At 49.8% G+C, this 25,989-nt stretch overlaps 1 protein-coding gene across 5 annotated transcripts in view; it reads right to left on the bottom strand.

Moving 5' to 3' along the window:
- Nucleotides 1-24,037, bottom strand: part of TRAF3IP1 (TRAF3 interacting protein 1) — a 65,619-nt gene extending 41,582 nt beyond the window's left edge. For 2 of the 5 annotated variants that reach the window (XM_061206349.1, XM_061206356.1), the window contains exons 1-11: nucleotides 23,811-24,037; nucleotides 20,560-20,628; nucleotides 19,973-20,134; nucleotides 18,045-18,188; nucleotides 17,530-17,937; nucleotides 15,064-15,135; nucleotides 13,939-14,014; nucleotides 4,554-4,655; nucleotides 1,968-1,988; nucleotides 914-998; nucleotides 390-473 (exon numbers count right to left, since the gene is read on the bottom strand). In XM_061206349.1, the coding sequence (XP_061062332.1) occupies nucleotides 390-473; nucleotides 914-998; nucleotides 1,968-1,988; nucleotides 4,554-4,655; nucleotides 13,939-14,014; nucleotides 15,064-15,135; nucleotides 17,530-17,937; nucleotides 18,045-18,188; nucleotides 19,973-20,134; nucleotides 20,560-20,628; nucleotides 23,811-23,933 (1,346 nt within the window). In that variant the 5' untranslated portion in view covers nucleotides 23,934-24,037. Of the gene's footprint in view, nucleotides 1-389; nucleotides 474-913; nucleotides 999-1,967; nucleotides 1,989-4,553; nucleotides 4,656-9,268; nucleotides 9,365-10,879; nucleotides 10,982-13,938; nucleotides 14,015-15,063; nucleotides 15,136-17,529; nucleotides 17,938-18,044; nucleotides 18,189-19,972; nucleotides 20,135-20,559; nucleotides 20,629-23,810 lie in introns of all 5 variants that reach the window. The other 3 variants (XM_061206372.1, XM_061206339.1, XM_061206365.1) reach the window with 3 other exon arrangements.
- Between the last annotated feature and the right edge of the window lie 1,952 nt (nucleotides 24,038-25,989).

Genomic DNA, 25,989 nt, shown 5'->3' with positions numbered 1-25,989 from the left:
TTTCTGACCACCTTTTGTTTTTTAATTTTTGTGCAATTAAGCCTTTAAATTTTTTTATCCTATTTTTTCCCCTAATTGTTTTTATGCTTAGAAAATCCTCTATCTAGAGATGGGGGCAATCCACTTTCCCCGGAACTGTAAAGGCATAACCGTACGAGCACGAACACCTGTGTTTTCCCTCACTTCTATCTGAAGCATGTGGCAGGCACGAGGTTTGAGGTCGCGGTCTACCCCGGGTTCTCTTCTACTCAACAGCTAGTGCTCCCTGCACCGTCTGCTGCCTGTTCCGCCCCCGTCTCTCAGCACACGCACGATCCTCACCCATCCCTGTCCCACCAGCGCCAGGGAAGCCCTGCTCCTCGGTGCCAACGTGGATGCCAGGGCCTCACCTGTCCGTCGTCAGCACCTCCGCACTCTCCTGCCGCCTGACCCGGGGAGGCGCGGGCCGTGCGCTCCCGGGCCGAGGTATCCTCCTAAAAAGAGATACAAAACACTTGCACGTTTCAAAGTGGACAGATGAAAACTCACATTAATGTTAATGCTAATTTCCAGGCCACCATCAATATGCCAGTTAGGACATAGTCTGCAGAACAGTAAGGACGTTCCATTAACCTGACAAGTCTAAAAGTATCCATCTTTTAATCTTACATTCTCGTTAATTTTAAGGTACAAAAAGTAGTAACATAACTATCAGGAATCAAACCATGACATAATTTAGCCTTAAGTACGAATTTCCCTAAATCTCTAAAACATTCTATGTGAGTTAGTTACACCTCAGGTACAAGAAAATTAAACAGTTTTTGCTTTCTTTGTACACATACTTCCTCACAATTAAGCTCAAGCATTAAATGAGCTGTGGAAGGTACGGAGAGGAGCAGGGCAGCTGCCCGGGCGGGAACCAGAGCACACGAACCTGACGGCGGCTGGGAGCTCGCCTGGCAGCTCGGAATTCTCCGGCACCTCACACTTCTCCTGGCCAGAAGGTCCAACGTCTCCTTCTGGACGGACAGCAAGCCAACCAGCAGTTCACAAAGAAAGAAACAAATAACTGGTAAATATGTGAAGAGACAGCAATCAAACAACTGCAAATATAAATGAGCTTTTTTTCATCTATCATTTTGATGAAGTTAAAACAGACACTTGATATCTAAATTTGGGGGGAGATTTGGGGAAACGGGCATACTCAAACCCTGGGAATACAAACTGGTTTAACTTCTCAAGAAACAGAATTCAAAAGGTAGGTTAATCAAGTCAGCAATTGAACTTAAAGGAAATACAAGCTAAGGAAAGAAGCGGACACGTGTAACCTCGTGTCAAGACGCTCACCCGTCAGCATTTACAACAGTGACAGACACTAGGAAACTTCAAGAAACTGCGGTTTGTGAGACCCTCGTATAAAACAGTCATCATGTTAATGTATGTATAATCAATAGAGTAGGGTAACATATCTGATGATTACATAAACATAGGTGAGGTTCTAGAAGGACATTCATTCAAGTTATGAGCAGGGGGACTGCCAGTGCTTTTCATTTTCTTCTTCATATTTTTCTGCATTTTCAAGGTTTTTTACTTTGGCTCTGTACCATATTATTTTTATAACCTGAATAAAGTTTTGTTCATTGTGATAAATATTTAATCAGTAAATAATAAACCCAAACTACAATATTAAGACAATTAAATTTACTCTTACTATTTAAAGTAAAAGGACTTTATACATTAGAAAATAGTAAAATCAGAATTTGATTATTGGAAATACAGTTTACACTCAGGAAGAAATTCTGAAATGTATTCTTTTGAAACATATTTTCATAAAATATGAAAATTAAATCTTAACTTGGTGTAGTTATGTTTCCTTAAGTTACTTTCACTAATACAATTTGTAAAACATAAATCTGAGAGTACACGTTAATAACTATACACACGTACACAATTTATACCAAGCAGATTTACTTAAGGCTATTCCTTACCTGCATCACTAGGAGAATCACCTAAAAAAAAAAAAAAAAAAAAAAAGTGCATCAGAAAATCAACTTCTGTGTTAGGAAACCTCAGTATATTAAATGAGCAGAACAGGATTAGAGAAAAATACATAATTAATAATTTTGGATGTCTACTGGGGAAAAAAATGGTCATTTCCTCATAGACTTTTTTCTAGTTTCCTACTGCCACTGCTTTATTTTCAAAGAGAGAAAGACAAAGAACAAACAAAACTATGAATCAGAACATGTTATTACATGAAAACAGGAAGCAGCGATGAGAAGAAAGTGTATCCATCAAAGAGATGAATGAAAGAAACAGAAGAGGGAGAAGGTGACAGAGCCTCGAAGCCACGGACGGACTGACTCCATGTGTGTGGGACGAGCCAGGGGTGAACTGGCGAACACACCTTGGGGCATTTTCAAGGCTCTGGATGGAAGCAAACAAGAGCCCGTCTTACATAACTCAGCAGCGAGTGTTTCTCCATCGGCTCCTAAATAAGAAGAAAGTGTCTCTGCCCCACACGGGCCTGCCCTGGCACTCTTCCCCCAGGACCCTTTCTCTTCAAGTGCTGCTTTATGGGGACAAATGTGACCGACGCGGCCACAGTCAACGAGTGAAGCATTGCAGGGGTGGCTGGACCCAGGAAGGTCTCTGTGTTACACTCCTAAAATGCATGAACGCGTGTGCAGAAGGCCCAAAACTCCCTAGATTCAGGTGAGGGCCTGGACAAACGCCCCCCGGGGATGGGCCCAACTTACCCTCAGGACACACAGACGCGACAGACAAGCGCCCCTCAGACCCCGGAGCTGTGCGCCAGCGGGGGGACCTCAAGCGCTTTGGGTGGCCTGTGGACGCCGTGATCAGAGCCACAGAAACGCTGCCCCAAAGAGGGCAGCTCTAGGGGTGGGGGGCCCCCACTTAGGGCATCGGGGGGACCCGGGAGCCCTCCAGGACCCCATCTGCGTGGGACACAGAGCCTCCCGGAGGTCCCTCCCCACAGAGGGACAAGGCGAGGACAGGCCTGGGGAGCGTGGCTCCAGACGGAGCCTCTGGAAGACGGGGTGACGGGGGCTGCCCGGGAGGACGCACAGTGGCCACAGCCACCCTCCTCGCTGCCCTGTCGCCTGGTGCGCGAGAAAGAGACCAGCGTGAGAGCCGCTGGGCCACCGGGGCCCCGACACCACACCCCCAGACTCTCTTCAAAGCCCATGCCCTCGGCGTCGCCGGGGACAGGCCGTGGGTCCCGGAAAGGTGGCTGAGTCACGAGCTGATGCCCAGCTGGTGAGAGCACACGGCAGCCCCGCCCACAGATCGGCCCGGCCCCTGGGCGCCCCGTTCTCGCGGATGCCCAGGTCCTCTGCGGCTCCACCTCCTCCCCAGATTCCGGGGCCGAGGCGGCCCGTGCAGGCGCTCTGTCCCCCTCGTCCCTCATCCCAGGTGAGCGCACCCTCACAGCCGGCCGCGCCCCCCCCTCCCCCCCCGCCCCCCCGAGCTCGGGGAGCCTGCCCTCAGGTGTCTGCGCGTCTCGAGACTCGGCCGCTCCCCCCTCCCCGCCACGCCACAGCCCAGGCCGCTCTCGCCTCTGGACCATGCGCTGCGCTGCCCACGTGGAGGCCATCTGAGTAGGGCTCAGCCACTCATCGTAAAAATGCCATCGGCTTCCTGCTGCGAAGCTCCCTGACGTGGCCACTGGCCCCAGCTCTCACCCCTGCCCCTGCCCAAAGGCTCTCCCTGACCCTCCCACAGAGGGTGCAGAGTCCCTCCCCCCAGACCACCCCCAGCACCCCTTAGGGCACCTACTGGCTTCTGCCCACTCATGCACTCACTGCCTTAGGGCCTAGCACACAGTATAGGCCTTCAACCAACATTTTCTACTGGAACAAATTGACAAACGTCGGCCCTCACCTGGCTGTGCCCCTGCTGCCCCGGTCCCAACACCCTGCACCAGGCCCGGCACTGGGGCACGACTCACGTGCCAGGGGGCACGTGCACCCCTCCATGCTCGAAGGAGCTCCAGGGCCTTAAAAAGCAAATGCTGAACGTGGACTTTACCACGACTTTTTTTTTACTGCTGAGAAAAATTATGCCAAAAGCAGAACCCCACTGGGGTAGACTTAAGACACTCAGAGAACATCAGACAGAAAAGTCACAGTCGTGACAGCGCTCTGAGCTGCTTAAAAGTCCTCTTTGGACCTGAAACCTGGGGGATGCAGCTCGGCCTCTGGGACCCCCAGCAGCAACTGAGGCTTGTCCCTGTCGTCCCGACACTCCGGGCTCTGCCACAGTATCTCAGAAGGAACACTGGGGACACAGGAGAGTCTGCTGCCATTAGGCAGTGACTAGAACATGCTTTCTAGTTTCTGTAAAAAGGCAAAAGTGAGCCATTTGCCATGTTCAGTCCTGATGGTGTGGAGAACAAGGGACTGGACTCTCTGGGGGGGTCAAAGACCCAGGGAACCTGTGGTTGCAGCCATGGCCTTGGGATGAGAGGCGTCCACACAAGCAGCGCCACATCTGGGGTGCTGGGTCTCCCTCACGGGACAGGAGTAGTTGACAAGGGGCCCCCTTCTCACCTTTCTGCTTTACTGCTGGTTCTGGCTCAGCACTTTCTCGCTGCAGACTAGATGAATTCGCATCAGAAACACTAGCTGAGTTAGTATTAGCTTCCTTTGTTCCTGATGTAAGACAGTTAAATGTGTTATTAAGAGGGAACTGGTCATCAGCGGCACCTTACTTATCTATGCTTCCCCACCGCAAGCTTCCCAAGGATGACCCAGGGCAGCTTCTAGAAAACGCACCTAGAACACTCCTCCCAGGCCTGGCTCTGGGATCAGGAGAGCGGGAAGGGGCACCCAGACGTGAGCAGACCCCGCCCACGTGGCCCAGGCAGAGGCCTGGGCTCCCACAGCCAAAGCACCTGGCCCCCCATTTCCAGGACCACCCGACACTCCCAGTCTCCCCTCATCTCCCCACGACAGCCAGGCCTGGGAGTCACAAGCTGCAAATAGGTTGCAACTTCAGGAAAGCAGGAGGAAAAGGAAAAATATTTCTGGCCTCGTGCACAGCCCTAGACATGTCAAAAGCTCCCAAATACTTGCCTCCTGATTACTGACTGATGTGCGAATGTTTATAAAAATAGAAAAAAACACCAAATACCTGAGAAATAAAACAATTTTCCTAGTAAAAACAAAAGGAGCGGTGCTGGGGAAACAGATTTTGAATTGTGGCAGGACCCAGGGAGGAAACCTGACCCGTTACTAAAGGACCCTCCCACACACTCTCTAAAATGGATCAGGAGACAAAAATAAAATTAGAAAAATGTTTCCTTTCCTGAAACACGATCTTATAATTTCTTAAAAGTACTCAAAGAAATAGTTTATGTCAGAATTAAACTGTCACTAACTATCAAAGAACTGCTTGATTTTATGTAGTGGAACTACATAAAATAGACAACATATAATTTTCTGAGGAAATTTTTTTTTTGATCTGCAAAAACGATGCTGACTTAAACAGTCTGATTCAAGTCTATAGTTAATTATTTATGATATCTCATAGGACCAACAAGAAATACCGTTAAGTTCTAAAACAAACAAATCTAAAAATAAGTATACGCTAGGCAGCTGTAGATTATCAATTTTAGAAGAAAACACCCCAATAACTTTAAGTTGGCATATGTTATTTGAAAGTATCAAATATTTCTATATTGTACAAAACCCACCAGCACAGTAAGTAAATTACAAATGCATTATTTCTGTCCATAGCTTGAGGAGACCAATGACACTTTGCACAATTTTATCTCCTCAAAGCTCTTTCTTTCTTTACTTTTTTGAGAGACCTATGATGGTTGTTTTAACGTTTCTAGTGGTATTCTTAAGTAAGGTTTACTAAACCCCAAATTCACACAAACAAAAAGAACATAAAAACAGACTATCATTCACTAATAATACTACAATCGATTCTTAATCAGAGGGCAGGTTAACCAGCTTGCCAAGCAACAGCTTTTAAAAAAATAACGCACCCATAAGAAATTAAAATTACTATGAATTGGCAAAAAAAAAAAAAAAAAAAAAATCAGTGCATTAGTACAATCTGCTGTCTGAGTTAGCAGCAATTACTGAGCCCCGCAGGTAAGGACGTGGGCAGAGTGCCGCACCTTGAGGGGGTTCTCACCCCAAGAAGATCACCTGCGCAAAGCTGGGGGCACCGGCTGGGGCCACGGTGTCAGCACCAGTCACTCTCCCTGAAACTCACCAAGCAGCGCAGAGCCCACAGCACTGCACAAGCAGCTTGCCGTTCTGCCAGGCCTCTGTGCAAAGTTCAGCTGCACAGAGGTGCTGACTACATCTGAGGGCAAATGCAAATAACCAGGGTTTAAAATGGGCGGATCTGCCTGGCCCAGTGACCAGCCTTAGCATCATATCATGGGATGCAGAGACATTAAGTGCACCCTGACAGGACATAAGGTAAAGGGCACAGCATCACCTACGTAGGGGTGAGGGTGAAGCAATCTCTTCAACCCAAATCTGATCAGGCCTTTAGATCTAACAGAAATACGGGGGGGGGGGGGCGGGGGGGCCATAAGTTAAATGACACCACAAGGAAGCAATCAGACAAACACAGAGGAGGGAACGCTGTACAGGACAAGCAACCTTACCTCTCCAGAAAGTCAATGTTCTGGAACGAAAGGTGGGGGAAGGGAGGCTATTCCAGATTCAAAGAGGTTAAAGAGACAAAAAGAATAATAAAAAACATACAGTGTGTTCTAGATCCTGGTTTTTAAAAAAATAACATCGTTGAGACAATAAGAATGCAGACTGGGTTTTAGAAGCTCTTGGGGAATGACAAGCCTGTTGGGTGCAACAATAATTTTACGACTATGTAGGAACATTTTTTTTTTTTTTGAGGTGTATGCTGAAGTATTTAAATGGAATTATTTAGAGATAAAAGTATTAAAATATTTTTTAAATACTCTGAAATATTTCATAAAACTATGTCACTATAGATGAAGCAAGTATGTCAGAATGTTAGGACTACTGAATATACGTGAGAGGTACATGGGTGCGAATCATTCTATTCTTTCTATGTATTTTCTGTATTTTTCATAATGAAAACGTCTAAACAATAAAACAAAATGAAATGAGCGAACCCAAGCAAAATGAAGACATCGATGGTGTAAGGTTCCGGGAAAACATAAGACGATCAAACAGCTGTAGAAGGAGCGAGTCTCCTCAGACAGCCTGCATGACAATGTGAGCAGGGGAAGGAGACATTCATGTTTTGAAAAGAAATGGATAAATTCCTTGTTGGATTCTTCAATCCACCTGCAAAGGCAAACGAGAACCACCAAGCCCACCCATTCTCCCGGGCACCCCAATGGTAATAACGTAGGCCGGCCAGGCCCTGGAGCAGTCAGCACGACACGGCCAAGCGCTGGTTTGAAGCGCTGGCCAGGAGAGGAAGGGGACCGGGAGGACAGACCCAGTGGCCTGGATCTGGAAGCCACAATCAGTCTGGGAACTTAAGGAGCCCTAACAACTGCTGGCAAACCCTGAATTCCGGAAGTAAAATGACTGCCAGTGCAGGACGACATCTGTGATGACAGGGACCCGGGGTGTGTGCAGTGAGGAAGGGTCTGCGGGGAGGGAGGCTCACCAGGACCACCCAGGGACAGGGAGCGCACAGGACTCTGCTGGCGGCCACCAGGTGGCACCAGGCTTCCTTCTAATCTCCGCAAAGCACTCAACTGAGAATCGCCTGCTGCAATGTTCTGTGCTTCTTAAACACCGAGCTTTTATTATTTTCACACATGCAGATAAAGATCTGTAAAGATCCATAAAGTCTAACATACGTCTAAAGAACTACCCCAATTTATTTTAAATCCATCATACCATCTCAGAACACCGCTGACTCACCCTGACTCGGGGCTCTCGGTAAACTTTATATATAACGTGATCGGTACTAAAGCAATGGTGTACGACACGTCTGTGACAAGCCGGCCACTTCACGAACATCACCTCGTTCACCCTCAAGGCAGGTCTTCTCACACCCATGTACCCACGAGGAGGCACTGGCTCAGAGAGCACACCTGTGCGGCTCGTTCCAGGCCAGCAGGTACGCAGGTTTGGGTTTGGATGCGAGGTGTGCCCACCAGGGCCACCCAGGGCCTGCGCAGGGCAAGCCCTCCCTCAAGCTTCGCGCCGCCCACTCCCCTCTCCTGCAGTGCCAGGACTGCCCCGTGCTGCCCCCCACAGGACCCGCCTGTGGCTGAGAAAAGCTCCCGCGGAAATGAAATAAACCATCACAAGACGCAGCTGAATTGCAACGTGCGTGGCCACTGAGAAAAGCATTTTCATCCGTAAGAACTCATTCTGTCCCAATTTAGGTCATTCGGTCCTCCCACACTGCTCAAGACCCAGATAAGCCACACAGAGCTGACCTGCTTGGAATAGAATAACCACAGACCATCACTGCTGAGCCCGCGACGGAGCGGACGGCTTGCAGACACAACCATCTTAGAAAAGCAAAAACTAGTAAAGGGAGAACGCGAGTACGGAAAGATGGGCTTATTGTTATCCTAGCTACAGTTACAGAATGTTAAAACACCAGATAGATCCGAGGCAAGTTCAGCCTAGACAAATTTTTATCTTTCCCTGGGGGCAAGATTTACACTATTTTCCCCCTCAAATGTCACTCAAGAATTGCCATATTTCTGAAGAATGTAGTTAAACATCACAGAAGACTACATACAGTTACGGTCTTGGATCACCCCACCGAAATTCCAGATCCGTGCATCTAATCACACGGTATCAGCAGGGTAAGGAGGTGCACACACGCCAGCCTCGAGTGTAAAAGGGGAGCCACTGGGACACTTTCCCCAGCCGCGCCGAGCAAGCACTTTAAAATATTTCTTGTGGAGCATTTTCTCAACACAACACAGCAGAGCACGCCGGAGAATTGAAAGATAATTTCTCTAACTATCCACAACATTTTTTTAAATTCCAGGAGTAAGATAAAGAAAGCATTTTGACTTAGATGCAAAGATGTTACACATAATGAAGCATGTAAAGGTTAACTTAAAGCTGAGTTAGTCTTCTTTATCATAAAACTTAGCAAATTAAAGCAAACAGACTGTCAAGTCATTTCTGTTCTTCGATACACTGTGGGAAAAAAAAATCTGATGAACATTAAAGTGGTTAGAAAAATAAAAAATAATGATAACCACACTGAGATGTAAGTATTTCATACCAAAGTGGTGAGGAATTTAAACTAAAGAATATATTTTTCTTACCTATTTCTGAAGTTGTAGTTTCCTGATCTGGTTCATTATTTAATCCAGACACTATGGGGTCTAAAATTTTAGCTGAAATATCATCCTCCTTTCTTCCTGACATAAAACAGTTAACAACAGATTAAACTATTGCAAAGGTTTTTGCGTTTGGTTGCTTTGGTTGGGATTTACAAGGCTTTATGCCAAGGTCACCAACTAACTGTCCCATCAACTCAACGGTCAACTCTCAGCCTCCACGGGACCCGTCTCAGAAGCGCTGGATAAGCCCCTCCCTCTCCCGGAACCCCCTGGCTTTCAGGGCGCCGGTTCTCCAACCCCCCCAACTTGCTGGCCTCTGTCTCCTCTGCCAGGGCCGTCTCCTCCTCTCCGACCCTCGAATCCTGGGCTCCACGCTCCCCGGAGTCCATTACTGCATGAAGGCCCGCACGCTAATCTGGGAACCCCCAAGTTCTTCATTTCAACGTCAGCTTCTCCAGCTCTCCCCCTGAACGCCAGGCCCACACACCCGCCTGCTGTCCCAACACCTCCACCTGCTTGTTTCAGCACAGGCATCTTGAACTTAAGGCCTCTAGAACCGATCCGCCAACCAGCTTCTCCCAAAGCCTTCCCCACTTCAGTAAATGACACCGCGGAGGTGCCGGACACCTCCCGACTGACCCCACCTGGGATTCCTCTCTAACAGGCGCCGTGCAGTCCATCGGCGCGCCTGTCGTCCCTTCCGTGAGGGCAGCCTACCCCACCCCACCCCCCGATCTCCGCAGCAGTGACCCTTGGGCCCCAGCCGTCACGGCCCCTCACCTGGATGCCACAGCACCACCTAACTGCTCTCCGGCCTTCATTCCCGCCCCTGCAGTTTTAACGGGGGTGCTTCTCAAACCTAAGCCAGAGCCTGTCTCTGTCCTGCTGGGCACCCCCGGGACCTCGCTCCCACCTATTCTACCATGTCCCTAGCCTGCCCGCTCACGAGCCCCTTCTCCTGGCACTTGCCCTCTCTCTGCTCCAGCCTCACCACCCGGCTTCCAGTCACTCAAACAGGCAGGCCTGTCCCCAGCTCAGCGCCTCTGGCCATTCCTGGACACCCACAGGTCATGTGCTCTGTGACGCTAGTGGACTCTGTCCAGACACCCCCTCCTCAGGGGCCCTCCCTGCCTACGCCCCCCCTCCACCTCTCTCGGCTTCATCTCCCTTCAAAAGACTCATGGCTAACGAACACGAATGTATACATCCTGAGTTCTCTTTATTATCTGTCTTCTCCTTCTAGATCGTACTCTCCACGCGGGCAGGTACTCCACAGATATTTGCAGAAGTAAGAAAGGAAGGCTCACATGGACGATTTCGGCCAGTGACGGAGTCACGGACGGGAATCCGTGCACGGCGGGGGCAGCCCTGCGGCTCAGACAAGGAGGCCCGCCGGCCCCCTGCCCCTGCTCCACGTGGGGCCGAGAACCGTGCTCTGGCACCCGGGCCCGCGTCAGACAGGGCGCATCTCCTCTGCACCACCCACAGGGCTCCGTCTGTTTAATGACCAGACGGAAGCAAGGGATCAGGCGGCTAAAGGTTTTGAGTCGCAAACCCTCACTCGCAGCCTCCCTGGGGTTCACTCAGTCTTACCGAGCTGCTTCCCGGTGTGTTCCTTCTTAGCTTTACCGCTGGAAGAGTTACGTTCTTTTTCAGGGGAGAGACTATTTTCACTGGTTCTAGAATCCCTTCTTCCTAACATGAAATTGCACAATGAAAATACGTATTAAACTTAATTTGTGATGCTGCATATTTATCGAACAAATGAAATTAAAATGCACCCACTAACTCAAAGTGACTTGCTCTGTAGTCTCCACTAGTTAAGAATAAGCAAAAATTATCATATTCTTATGCAGAATGTTTTTTGGATGCTATAGAGATTCTAGTATGGCCTTAAGGTTCTAAGTATGTCTAACAAACGTGATGCCCTCCCTCTCTAGTAAAGGCAAGGCTTCTCTCCTCGGCGGGAGCACAGAGGGCCTGTGTCTCGCACACCTCCTGGGTGCTGGACCCTTCCCCTAATGCTACCCGCTAAAGCGAGGCAGCAGGATAGGGCGCAGTGCCAGCTTTGCTGGGCAAGGACCCGGGGTGAGGTCAGTGCCCGACTAGCAGGCAGGGAAGAAAGAGTTCACCAATTTGTCGACGGCTCAGTAAACCTTAATGTCATAAAGCTGGCAACTCTCTGATAACCAAGTCTCTTAAAGATCAAATAAAAGGAACCCTACAGCACAAGCTTACCGGTTAACTCAGATGCAAACATCCTGAGTTATTAAAAAAGAAAAGCAGATGATACGACCATCAGCTTAGAAAATCAAAACATCAATGGAACAATTATGGGTTAAGATCCAATACAAGCTAGATTTAAGATACATTTACAAAAATCAATAAAGCTTCTATATTCCAACAATGATCACTAAAAATTAATGAGGGGAAGAAAGATACCATTTCCAAAAAAACTGAAAACAAAACAAACACTCGAGCAATCCCTGACTGACAGACACACCCAAGCACCCAACACACGTCTCGGTAGAGGAGGAGACCCCTGTCTAACTTGAAAGTAGAGGTGTCCAATCTTCCCAGCATAACGAAAGCCTGAGTTTCACCCAAGTCCAATTACATCCTGATCCATTTGTTTTGTGGGAGGTGGGATTCTTTGACTCATGAACTGATTATAAAATACATCTGGAAGAATAGCAAATAAAGGGGCTTAAAACTTCTTTGAAAAGAAAAATGATAGGGAACTAGTAGTGAAACAGAAAACAGTAGAGAAAAAACAAAAACAGAAACACCAGACTCCAGACTCCAAAAGGCATGTGGGGAGATCACAGAGCAGGAGGGAAGGGAACAATTATTTAGTAAGTGACCCTGGAACACCTGATGAGTTATTATGAAAAAATAAATTCAGAGCCTCATTTTACACCATGAATTAAAATTAAGAGATAACCAAAAAGATTAAATATTAAAACGTATGACAAAACACAAACCTTCACCTCTCAAATCTCTGGACAAACTACAAAAAAAAGACTGCTAGCTTCCAGTGCATAAAAATTAAACACCTAGGCAAGTCAGAAACCAAACATAATTAGAATTTAAAAAGTGGAAAAAAAATATAAGAAACAAATACTTATTTAAAAATCGGCAGGGGGTGATGGTGGGATGAATTGGGAGATTGAGATTGACATACATACACTGATACGTATAAAATAGATACCTAATAAGAACCTGCTGTTAGCACAGGGAACTCCGCTTCCCTGTACAGTAGAAACCAACACAGCATTGTAAAACAACTATACCCCAATAAAAAAAATAAAACAATAAATACCTTAAAAAAAAAAATTGGCAGATGTCCTTAACGTACAGGGAGCTCATGCAAATTAAGAACACTCAGACCCTGAGTGTTTTCCATCTATCAAAATCAGCAAGCCTTTCAAACAAATCCCCGGAGAAGGTGTGGGGTAGAGGGTACAGACAGTGTCCACTGTAGCTAAAACCTTAAAATGTCCATAATGGCCCTCTGTGCCAGTAATTATACCCTGGGAACCTATCCCACAGAGATCGCCCAAAAGGGAGAGAAAGTTTCTGGCACAAAAAAGTTCACTAAAGCATTTATCGATGTCAAAGAGTGGAACTTACCACCTAAGTTCAATTTCTCAGTGAAAAATTCCAACTACTACATTCTTGCCATACTTCTTTAAGTTTTACAATTTAGGAAAAGGATGACTTTTCAGGACCTACTACTGCTCATTCAAAGTAACTTCATGCTTCCACTGAAAGCCTCCGACACTGCCGGCCTCCAACTGTACTTCCCCGCATTGGACTGACATTCTTTCCCTACTTATTGGTCTGTCATAAGGAGGCACATCCTCGGGCAAACCCACGCCAGGCCCGTTTGCTTCAGCTTCAGCTTTTAGCATGACTGCCAGTGACATTTTCTGCTATGTTTTAAATGCATAAACATCACCTGTCTAAGGGCAGGATGCTCCTGATGTCCATCCTGCATCAGGACTAAACCAGCTTTACCCATTCAGGAGAGTCAGTGAGACACGCATGACTGATAAATATTTCTGGAAAATTAACATTCAATCACACCTTTTAGATTGGAACACAGATCACGCAGGTGTACTCTGCCCTTGGTGTCGTGAGCTCACACACGTGTGCAAGGGCATGCACAGGCGTGTGGGTGTGAAAGCCATGTATCTTCATCATTTTCACACAGTCTTTGTTCATTCCTTCCAAAGGCAAATCTGCTTTCTAGTCACAGAAGCTTTTTCCTACTAGATGTTGTGATTAAAGCAAAGAATCTAGTATTGCGTTTCCCTGGTGGCACAGTGGTTAAGAATCCGCCTGCCAATGCAGGGGACATGGGTTCGAGCCCGAGCCCTGGTCTGGGAGGATCCCACATGCCGCGGAGCAACTGAGCCTGCGTGCCACAACTACTGAAGCCCGCGCGCCTAGAGCCCGTGCTCCACAACAAGAGAAACCACCGCAATAAGAAGCCTGCACACCACAAAGAAGAGCAGCCCCCGCTCGCCACAACCAGAGAAAAGCCTGCGCGCAGCAACAAAGACCCAACGCAGCCAAAGATAAAATAAATTAAAAAAAAAAAAGAATCTAGTATTTTCAGCTACATTGTATGATAAATTTTGCAGTACCTTCCACTGAATTTTTGGATCGCCGTTTTGATGTCTTTGTCGTCACTGACCTGGATGCTCTAGTGGAAATCTCAGTCTTAAAGAAAAGAGAATGAAAAAAAAATTAATTGATGCACCACAGAGCAACATCATGAGCAGATTTATTATTCAAGCTCAAGGAAGAACAAATATGAAACACAACAACATCCGTACACGTTCAAAGGGGAACTGACTCCACGTCAGTGCAGCTAGGCACTTAAGACCTAAGAGTGTGAATTAGAAGGAAGCTGAAAGCTCTTTCACTCTAAATGCAGAATTCCACTTTTCGGTACAGCCCTAAAAAGGTCAGCCGTGCACTGAGAATCACTGTCTCGTCAGATGAGTTTACGAGGACTCGACTTCTGTCGCTACATGCTTAATTACTTCAATGCATTTGTGAACGACTCTGAGAGTGAAAACGTACACGATGTGTTTAAACAGAGCGCAAATCAGAGAAAACAGCACATCCCGTCCCTCCCACCGCTGGCTCAGTTCCCTGGCCCGACTCCTCCCTCAACCTGTCATGAGGGCCTCTTAACTAGCCTCCCAGCCTCCACTCCAGGCCTGTCCATCTTGCCTGTGGCTGCCCAGATACACTTTCTGAAATGCAAACTGGACGATGAAGTTGGGGTGAGTCTAACCTCCCCAAGACAGCCCGGCCTGGCCTGTACCTCACCCACAGGAAATGCACTGCGGGGTCCCGCCGGGCCAGGCGGAGCTTGGACGGGTCCCTCCAGCCGGCCCTCCGGTCCCTGTCTGCCTCGTGTCTTAATCCTCTCCCAGACTCCTCCGAACTGCCACCTCCATCCTCTCCCAAATGACTGCCCTACCCCTCCGTACACCGTACATCATACTTGTCACATAAAGGTACAAGGAGAACCAAGAGTCCACCGCAGAGCAGCAGACGATAAACACACCCCACCTACTTTACAGGCAGTAAACCATTTAAATCGGTACTTTTACAACAAAATAATATGGCCCTATTGTGTGTCAGCCTCCGCCACGCCCCGCCCCGTGCCTCCGTGGACGGGGGGAGGACCACACAGCACCTACTATTTCAACACAGCTACGGGTTTACGTCTCTCAAAATTATGTTTTCAAGTTTACCTCTGTTTCAGCTTTGGAGTCTTTGAAAGATCCATCTGACGACTTTTTAGACATCTCTCCTGAGCTTGAGGACTATAAAAAAAAAAATTTTTTTTCAAACTCTAGAATTATTCAAGTCTGTAACATCTAAAAACGCGCCGAGATGTTTCCTCTAACACTGACCAACAACAAGATAACCCTTCACACGGGAGCACCACGTCACATCCCAGCCCCGACCCCCTGCGGTCGCCGTGTGGCCTGGATCTCCAAAGGCCCATCCAAGATCTCTGCCCACCAGGGGCCAACCAGGAGGCCAAGGGCATCAGAGGCGGGGCCTCGCAGGAAACTGTAGGGGGCAGTGTCTCCCAGGCCCACGCGGTCCCTACACCAGGCCGGACTCCTCGGAGGTGTTCCAGGGACACACAGGGAATCTGGAAACGAGGGGGTCGCCCCACTCCTATCTTCTGTGAAGGAACCACTCTCACCTCCCAATGCAGCGGTTCTTTTTGAGCAAAGTCTTCAGACGCTACATCAGGAAAGCACTCTCAAAACAAAAATGACGTGAAAACTGTAAGCATGTTAAATCAACACCTTAAAAAATCTCACACTTAAATCAACTCTCAGAAAGACATATCTCGACATAAGAAGTAGAAGAGACACAATCACTGAGATTTTCCTCCGTGAAAAGCAATGGATGCCTGTTGAATACTCCAACAATTAACTGTCCTCATAACTTAATTATGAAGGTAGCAGACCGTATCCGAAGTAGCTTCTTGTGTGGGCCGGGCTCTGTGCCCGGGGCCCCCCCAGCCCAGAGTGCTCAGTTCCCTGCAGACATGGGAGGAGGGCAGCACCCACACGTGGCCACTCTGACCTCAGACTCATCCTCCCCCGCCACACGGGGACACAGCCGTGACTTCTCAGAGTGCCTTCACACCTGCTGTTTCACAGGTTGAGAATGTCTCACCATCGTCTCTTCTAAGTCATGGGATTCGACCGGAGGCTGCAGACTGCCCGGCAGGGCCCGCGTGAGAGCTGAGTCTCCTCTTCCCCAGAGCTGCCCTCCCGGAAGCCTCGAGGCTCGGCTCTCTGGGGGTCCCACCACTCCTGGGGGAGAGAGCAGCCTGCCCCCAGAGCCCTGTTCCACAAAGGAGCCCCAGACGGACACAGAAGGGCCAGTCCAGCAAAATCACCACGACAGGTCTCTGAACACCTGCCTTCGGCCAACGAGGGCCAGCTGGGAGCAGGAACGCAGTCGGTTCGCCCTGGTCTCACACACTGTTAAACAAAACCATCACTCGCTCGTGGCTCCAATACGTCCCATATATCCACCTACAAAAGTTCTCTTGGAACTGTCTCTCTACTTAAAAAACCAGTCACACCACCAGCAACCTCAGTGAACATCACGGGTGGGACACTGGGTCTGAAGGCCTGGAGGGCTGAGAAGGTGCCCCAGGCAGGGGCTGCCTCGTGCACGGTAAAGTGCGCTAGAATGTTCGAGCACCACACTAAAACCGGCTCAGTGAAAAAGACTTTTCTTAGACCTCTAAAAAGAAGCAAAAGACGGGGAAGGTCTTTGTTATTTCTAAAACTCCTACGGGAAACCAGGCCTTTATGACACATACGCCGTGGTGGGTTACTTGACTCCAGGGTGTCCCTGGGAGACCCCAGGGTCCCAGGTAGCATACCGACAGCCAACAGAACCACCGAGCAGACCAGCTTCCAGGCCTGGCGCACAGTCTGTCCCACGGGGCCCGCTCACCTCCCGGTGCCAGGGATGCAAGGCCGGCTCGGCAGGGAAGAGCAAGCTGGCCCCTCACCGCCTGGCCGCCTCACCCAGCAGACCTTGTACTTTTCCAGACCTCAGCTTCCTCCTTTCTAGCAGCTGGAGACCAGAGGATTTCCAGGACCTGCCCAGGACACTTTACAGTTATATGATGTCCCCACAAGAACCAGCATCTGCAATGCCAGCCCTGCCAGGAGACTTACCCTATCTACAGCGAGTCCGAAATAACCTGCACATCTAAAAAACAGTGTCTGAAACCAAAAGAATTTTCTGGAAAATCCTAAATTTACCTGAAAATTTAATTAAACAAAATTCAGTAAACTGAGGTCTCATTTTACTCATCTGCTAATGCTTCAGAGACTTAGAAAGTAGCCCTAATCCTTAATAAACGCAGCCCTGCCCACACCCCGGGGGACCACACACTCTGAGGCTGCCTGGATACGCAGCTCACAAAGCCACGGGACCCACTGAGCCCCAGTCTCCAGGAGAACGCCCAAAGACAGACACACACACAGCAGACAGGAGAAGCAAAACCCAGTGTCACTTTAAGGTTCTCCTAGGAATCCACGACTGTCAAAATTTTAAATTGGTGACAAAGAAATCCAGTTTCCTAATCACACTACAACCAAGACCAAAGTCATTTTGGAGAACACCACGAACCCTTTCCAAGTTAAAGGCAGAGGTTTTCCAACAGGACTTACCTTCTTCTCCGGCTTATCACGCTCATGGCTCTTCTCCCTGTTGGGGTCCCCACCGTGCTCCCCGTTCCGCACCCTCTGCCGGCCCCGGTCCCGGTCCCTGTCTCGCTCGCGCTCTCTCTCCTGGTCCTTCCACTTCTCCTTCTCCTTTCTGCCCTCGTTCTTCGGCTCCCTCTCCCGCTCTGCGTCCTTGGCCCTGTCCCTCTCCGGCCGGGCCCTGTTCTTGGCCCGCTCTCTCTCCCCTTCGTGGTACTTGTCTCTCTCGGGATCTTTGTGTCTGTCTCGGTCATTCTCCTTGGCCTTTTCCTTGTCCCTTTCCTTTTCTCTTGGTTTGTTTTCTTCCTTTAATTCCTCTTTCTGTTTTCGACCTCCGCTTGTATTTCTCTCGTTTATTTCAGAGTTTCTTCTATCCTAGAAAAAAAAAAAAAAAGCTGGATAACAATATCACTTATAAATGTCTACCTGAACCACAAAAAGCCTCATCGTTTCATTTTCAGACGCACGTGACTTGCACTCACCGCTTTATCTTTAGGGACCCTGGACGCTTCCACCCTCACGTTCTTATTATCCAATTCTTGAGGTTTCGACGTCAGTGAGGACCTTCCTTTTGTTTCCGCCTTCTCTCCGGCTAACACTCTCTTCACCGCATCGTCGCTGGAGAGCTTGTCCCCACGTGAGGAAATAAAATGCAAGGTTGCGATGAAATTAGTACATTTAATAAACATGAATGTCAGCATTCAAAGATGGCTCATTAAACGGAATCTCTGTCTCCTAATGGATTTCAGAGGATAACGTATTAAAAGGAAATGCACGTTATCACAGACAACGTACAGCATCTCCTCTAACCGCCCCCTCCAGCGCCGCTGCACTAACAGCACAGCCCGCTCAAGCTAAATGAACCCTGGGTCCCTTCCACCCGCGCTGCCAAGCGTGGACGTGTGTGCTGTTCAAGGACACCAAAGCTGACCACACGACGCTACGACACCCTTCACTTCTCACGGGGCCACAGAGGCCCAGCACCGAAAGGGCCTAAGGAATGATCTAACTGGAGCCCCATCAAATGCCAAAATCCCTTCTGCAGCATCCCTGACCGCCCCCCAGAGTCTCTGAACACCTCGGGTCAGGAATCCCACTGGCCCACACACTCCCGCTTTCCGCAAGCCTGCGCTGAGTGACTGCTACACGCCAGGCACTAGACCCCGGGCCGAGGACGCGCTGCACACCAGCGAGGCGGCCAAATACAACAAGCAAAAGTCAGTGTGCTGGGGGAACATGATGGGGGTTCCAGCAAGAGCAGCCAATCCCACACGGCTCCCGGGAAGCAGCTCCGCACAGAGAAACCAGCAGCACAAGCGAGGGAGTGAGACCAGGGCAGGAGACCTCAGGGGTGCAGGCACAAGGTGAGAGATGAGAGAAAAGGACCAGAGGAGAGGGGCTTCGTGAGCGGTGCACGGAGCTGGGGGCAAGGGATTCAGCAGGAAGACTAGTCAGATTTGCTTTCCGGAAAGATGATCAACGAGAAGGATCTGGGGGTGGGGGCGGGGGACAGAGGCCAGCCTCTGGAAGATCAGCCTCTGCGTCTCCATGCCTTGGACCCAGCACACCAGGGCGAGGCTATCCTGAGGCCCCGGGGGCCAGTCTGATCCCACTCCCCATCTCCCACTGCTGCTGTGTGAGCTGAAACCCACCTTTCCCATCTTGGTAACATGGAAGGTTAGCCCCCAGCCCATCAGGTCCATGAAGGGCTCTATTAGCCACGCCCTTGATAAAGGTCCAACTCCGCTCCCCGGGGGGCTACTCAGATCCCACAAAGAAGGCAGGCCCTGGGGATGACCTGCTCCCACGGCCCCAGCTGGACTCTGAGGCCAGAGAAGGCAAGATTCTAGCCCATGGTGAGGATCCCAGGAAATCCAGTCCCCGCACCAGTGAAACGGGATCTCTTTGAAGGCAGCACAGCTCTGCAAACACCCACCAGGGGAGAGGGAGGGATGGAGGGGAGGAGGGAAAGAGGGAGGGAAGCAGACCCAAGAGGCTGGAAAGGCGGGCAGAGAACAGGGACGTCCCACAAGCCCCAAGACGAAGAAAAGCAGCTGCTCCGGCCACCCAGTTGGAAACAGTCACCTGCCCTGAAAGGAGGCCCAAAAGGAGAAAGAATGCAGGGCTCAGCAGGCCGGGCACGCAGCCTCCAGCCACGAGCAAAGTGCCTGCGGAGTCCCTATGTGATACTGACAGCTCGTAGACCCTGTGCGTAGCACTGCCTTATCTGTTTCACCGTACAGCTTTAAACTACTTCTGCAACTCTGAGGCTCCAGGAGAGGTGGGATCAGATTGCAAGCACAGGGTTAAAACCCCCTCCTTAAACACCTCCGGCTCCATTGGGTGGCCTGCCCTCCCCGTCTGGTCATCCCTCCCGTGCCGGCAGCTTCCAGCTCGGGGGCGGCGCTACCTTGTTGAGACAGCACTTTCCGATCCTCTGGAGCAGCTCGTTGGTCCTTTCAGGCTCGTGCCCGGCCACGATCCGAGCCGGTTTTGCCAACAGTGGCTCTCCGGAGACCATGACCACCACGTCTATGGCCTTCTGAAGGAAGCTAATTTTGGCATCTTTATCCTGAAAGATTTCCATTTAAAACACAAATATTAAAATACTTCAAAAAGAGCTTGCATTATCTTCAGTACGTCCAACAGGCACAGTTCCCGTTTAGATAAAAAGCTATTTTTAGATGTGTGTCAAATTTAGAAATCCCGACTCTTTATAACAACCACCACCAAAAAAAAATCTTCGGTAAAGCTTTTAGTTTTAGGTGGTGGGCTAGCATTAACCTCTGGAACACTCATTCCATTTCTCCAGGACAACGTTAGCGTGCTAGGCGGCTGCCGCAAAGACCACGAAGTGAGGGAGGGCACGTGGCAACTCCCAGAGCCGCCGGCCTCGCATGCCGGCCACAGGTCGGCCGTGAGCGAGGGGCCAGCACAGCGCGCCGCTCACAAAAACCCTGTTCGCGAAGGCGAGCAGGGACGGCGCCTCAAACCTACCTTAACGTTATCGGACTTCATCTCGGCGTCTGTGTAGAGGCCCTTCATGAAGCCAGTCGTCCTGATCACCTTCAAAAGATAAAGCGAGGCCGTGGTCAGCACCCCACGGGACGGCCCGTGCCCTGGCCTCGCCCACTGCCCACGCTAAGGGCCGCCTGGATCTGTCTACGCCCAGGATGTCATTCATCCACTGACGCAACGAGCACTGAGCATCTGCCACGTGCAAGGCCTCGTCCCAGGCAGAAGCCAGCCTGGTCCTCACAGAACTCAGCCTGGCTGTGACGACAGGTAAACACGATGGACCCGCGGGGCTATGAGGGGGGACAGGATCACTCCTAATCCAAGTGCAGGAGGCCCCGGGGAGTCAGGGAACACTTCCCAGAGCAAATCATATCTAAACTAAGACCAGAAGCTTACGGGAGAAGAATTGGGGGAGCAGGTATTGAGGAAGCACATGCCAGGCAAAAGAAACAGTCCCACAAGGTCCAACTAGGTCCTGTCCAAGGGGCCAGAAGAAGTTTGACAAGAGGAGCCTGAGGCCAGGGAGTCAGCAGGGGCCTGAGCGGATGGCCTTCGAAGCCATCAGGAGTATGGACTTAGCCTCACTACCACGAGGAGGCCCCGAGAGGTCCACAAACAGGAAACGGCCTCCTGTGAGGATGGCTCAGGGCAGTGGAGAGCGTGGATTTTGGGAAGAAGAGGCACTTCCCAGCTGGGTTTCTCCTCACCACCGTGTCACTCACTTCCTGGGACAGAGGGCTGCTCTGTGCCACATCACTTTTGCTCTCCCCCCACCTCTTCCTCTCCTCAGTCAACCTGGACCTCCCAGTTACCCCTCAGTCAGGCTTTGGGGGTGGTGATGCTTTCCGTTCCTCCCCACCTCCAGACACACCAGGGCCCTGGCTTCTCTCAGACCAGAGGTTTTCAAAATGCGGCAGGTCACTATAAAGTCAATGTGATGGGTAGCAATAAGCATTTTTTTAATAAAACAGATAAGAAAATATCAGACTGCACTGTACGTAGTAAGGATGAATATCGCCTACATGTGTGTGTCCTGGGTCAGATATAAAGAGTATTTATTACCTTAAAAAAGAAAAAAAAAAAGACAGTCCCACACTAATATTAGGCTCCTTCTCTGAGACCAAGCTACAACTAGCTAGCTATTAATTAAGCTAGCTTTCATTCCTCAAACTACTGAACAGCTGTGCTATTTTTTTTTTCCTGACAAGACAGGTGGAATATTAAGAGTATCCTGCATTTAAAAAAAAAAAAAAGAGTATCCTGCATTTAATATTCCTGGAACTTTTGCATCCTCAAAAGGAAAAACCTTTTGAGGTTTTTCCAGTGTGCTGACAGTTAAACTTGTGAGCAATCATTTTAACCAACAAGAGACATGAATTTCACAGGATCAGTGCTTCAATTTATGAAAGAGGCAGAGTTGGTTTAGCAGTAGCTAAAATACTAACACGGAGATTTGAATACAGTACTCAGGAGCAGTGAAGAATTTTCATATGAGGATCTGCACATATCATCTGAAAATGTTTTCCAGATGTCAATTGTCCTAACATCTTTATTGAGTAGGTGACAATTAGCGTATTTATCTTTACACAGGTAGAGAAATTAATTTTGACCTTAGATTAGGAAAAACCTGAGGAAGAAAAGCAGACCAGTGGATCCCGATTGGGAACACGGAACTCCTTCCCCACACCCTGGCTACCTGGCCAACCAAGTCGATTCCTGCCCGAACCTTCCTCCTCCTTCCGACCTTCCAGGAGGTGGGGACAGCAGCCACCATGAGCCCAGGGCCACACCAAGACCCACAGGACGAGGTATGGCCCCCAGCCTCCTTCCTGGCTCTGTTTCAGTGAGGAGATGGGACTAACGCAGAAAATGAAAGTGTGAGGCTGGGCGGCAACCGCTGTAGTTGGCCACTCACCTCCTGGCTAAGTGACTTGACCCCTCCTGGGTTAGAGGACGCTACCTGCCTACTTCACAGGGCGGGGGTGATGCAGCTCAAGGCCCGGCTCCCACCAGGCTCTCCACGCAGCCACGTCCCTTCCCCAAACACTGTCCAGGGCAGGTCTAAGTGCTGCACTAGCTTAGGAGGAGGGGGAGGCCAGTCAAGGCAGCTCTTGGGATGTGGGTGGGTTTCAAGAGAGCTGTAAGCACGATTAGGGTTTTTAACAGAGAGAGGCACACACTGTAAGCTAAGCTAAGATAGCAAAAACGAGCAAAGCAAAGTTTGTGTAAGACGCCGCACCTGCTGGAAAGAGTGAGAAGTGAAGTTTAAGGACAAACATGGGGCAAGAGTGGGAGCCCCAGCCCCTGGACACCTGCAAGTTCGAGCTGACTCCTAACTCCCCAAGAGCATGCCCGAGTTCCCAAGGTCAACACCGCACTCAGGTGCACCATGGAAATGGGCGCTGCCACCCTGAGTCACAGCAGCCTTGACCGATTCCATTCAACAATGAATGTTTGTCGTGCACCTTCTGTGTACCGTACCCAGGATATGCCAACAAACAAGCTACCGTCCGTGTCACTCAGGAATTCACCAGCCAGTGGGAGAAGTTTACAGACAACCAATCTCAAGACATGCTCTGCCGTTTATCAGCAAATACTGACGTGCTCTTTTATAGCTTCTTCTTTTCAGGTCCCCTAAAACCACCTTCAATCAATTCACCCACAGGTACCGATTAAGCATCCAGTATGTGGTGACCACAGTGGAGCAGGTGGAGAGAAACTTGGGGAGAGGGGGTTTATAAAAAAAAAAAAGAATGATTCCATTCTCCCGGGATTTGTAAGCACTCTCCACATGCTAGACACCGCAGCAAAAAAAATCACAGAAACAGCTTTGCCAAGTAGAGTGGAAGATGTGCTCTAAGAGATACATGGGTAGGATGGGAAGAAATAAGAATGCTCCCCAAGGGGCCGGGAGTCCCCCCGGAAGAGGGGGCCCAGGGGGTTGGCGCGAAGGGGAGCGCAGCGGTGAGAGCAGAGGCGCTGCGGAATCCGGCCAAAGCGCGGCTCCTCGGGCAGGGGCCGCGCTCAGCGACGCGAGGTCCGACCCTGACGCCAGCCCTGGTCCCGACCCCCAACCCGGCAGTGACCCCCGACCCGCATCCCGGCCCTCACCCCGACCCCCACAAGGGCCCTGACCCCTGGCCCGCACCCAGACAGCGCACCGGGACCCGTGCCCCGACCCCGACGAACCCCGGCCGGCACCCCGACCCCCGCCCCGCCCCGGGGCTCACCTCCGTGATGATGTCGTGCAGGTAGCGGAACGGGGGCTTGTTCAGCAGCTTCTCCGTCAGCGGCGGCCTCCGAATCACCTTCCCCAGAGCCTCCTGCGTCCGCTTCACCACCGCCGCGTTCATGGCGGCGCCGCCCGCGTCTCGCCGGCCGCCGAGCCTAAGCCCCGCTCCCCAGCCGCCGCCGGGCCCGCCGCCGCGGCCAGGTCCGGCCTGGACGCCCCGCTCGAGTTTCCATCCCACAGTGCACCGGAGTCCGCCAAGGCGCGTGCGCGGGGCCGCGGCCCTCGGTCGCCAGGGCGGCGCGGCCTTAGCAACGGACCCGCGGCGGCGCCCCGACCCCTGTCCCGCTGCGCGCGCACTTGGGCGGCGTCTGCGGTGGGGCTGCCTGAACGTCCCTGCCCGGTGACAGCGCCGAACCCCTCCACCGCTCAGCAGCCTCGGAAAAAAGCTGTTCGCCCCGCGTTAGAGGAGACCGCCCGAGGACTGGAGAGCAGCAACACAGCTTCCAAGATTCATTTCAGGGGGACTGGATTTAGTTATCCCGAGAGACACATACCTTATCCTGTATGTTACTTAATATGGCTTCTTGGAAGAGTAACTCCTTTTCTCTGAGGCTCTGTTTCTGTTCCTGTAAAGCAGGGATAATATGTGCCAGCCTCCCTAACTCCCAGGGAGACGAGGACCAGACGATGTTTCAGGGCTTTGTAACCAGGATGAAGCCGCTCCCTTGTTCTACCAGGTGTCTGTGGTTCTGTCCCATCTGTCTTCCATCCGCCACGCACAGGCTCACTGCACATCCTTCTATCAATTTTGAAGCTTTGTGGGTCTGTTTTTAGTTCTTCTATTGGATACCTTTATAATTTTTATTTACATTCATTTTTACCATTTTCAGTGCGCTACATTCTTTATGTGTCCTTTGCTCAAGATGTATCTGGATGTGGAGTTTTTTAACTTAAAATTTATATTTGATTTTTTAAAATATTTATTTATTTGGCTACGTCAGGTCTTCGTTGCAGCACGCGGAATCTTCGTGGGCGGTATGTGGCATCTATCGTTGCGGCGTTCCTTGCGGCGCGCGGGCTTCTCTCTAGTTGTGGCGTGCGTGCGGGTTTTCTCCTCTCTAGTTGTGGCCTGGGCTCCAGAGCGCAGGGGCTCTGTAGTTTGCGGCACGTGGGCTCTCTAATTGAGGCGCGAGAGCTCCGTAGTGGCGCTCAGGCTTAGTTGACCCGCGGCACGTGGGATCTTAGTTCCCCGACCAGGGATTGCACCCATGTCCCCTGCATTGGAAGGCGGATTCTTTACCACTGGACCACCAGGGATGTTCCTGATTATTATTGACATTCAATAAAATTCACCCATTTTAAGTGTACAGCCTGATGCTTTTTGGTAATTTTACACAATTATGCTACCATCACCACAATCAAGATACAGAACAGTTCCTGTACCCTAAAACATTTTCTCCTGCTCATTTGCAGTTCGTCTCCTCCCCCACCCCAGCCCCAGGCAACTGCAACTGTCATTATAACCATGCCTTTCCTAGAGTTCCATATAAATGGAATCATACAGTACATAGTCTTCTGTGTTTAATTCTTTCCTTTATAATGTTTTGAGATTCATCCATATGTCATTCCTTTTTGCAGCTGAGTAGTATTCCGTAGTACAATTTGGTTATCTGTTCAACAGTTGATGGGTATTTGAGTTGCTTTTAGTTTCTTATTATTTATGAATAACACTACTAAGACCATTCACATACAAGTCTTTGTATGAACATAAGTTTTCACTTCTCTTGGATAAATACCTAGAAATAGGATTGCTGGATTATATAGTAAGAATATGCTTAACTTTACAAGATACAACCATACTGTTTTTAAAGTGGCTGCATCAGTTTTCATTCCCACTAGCAACGTATGGGATTCCCAGTTGCTCCGTATCCCCTGGCAACACCTGATGTGTCAGTCTTTTTAATTTTAGTCATTCTAATAGGTATGTAATAGTATCTTATTATGGTTTTAATTTGCGTTTCTCTGGTAATTACTGATTTCAAGCACTTTTCATGTATATGTACACTTTTCATTTTCATGGGCATTCATATATATTTGGTGAAGATAGCCTACAGAGTATCATTCAGACATTTATTGAATCACTGCTGTGTGCTGAGTATTGTTTAGGTGCTGGGGAT

Source organism: Eubalaena glacialis, chromosome 1 (genome assembly GCF_028564815.1).
Source record: "Eubalaena glacialis isolate mEubGla1 chromosome 1, mEubGla1.1.hap2.+ XY, whole genome shotgun sequence".
NCBI lineage: Eukaryota > Metazoa > Chordata > Mammalia > Artiodactyla > Balaenidae > Eubalaena > Eubalaena glacialis.
The sequence above is the reverse complement of the archived record's forward strand: the minus strand, read 5'-3'. Positions and strand labels throughout refer to the sequence as shown.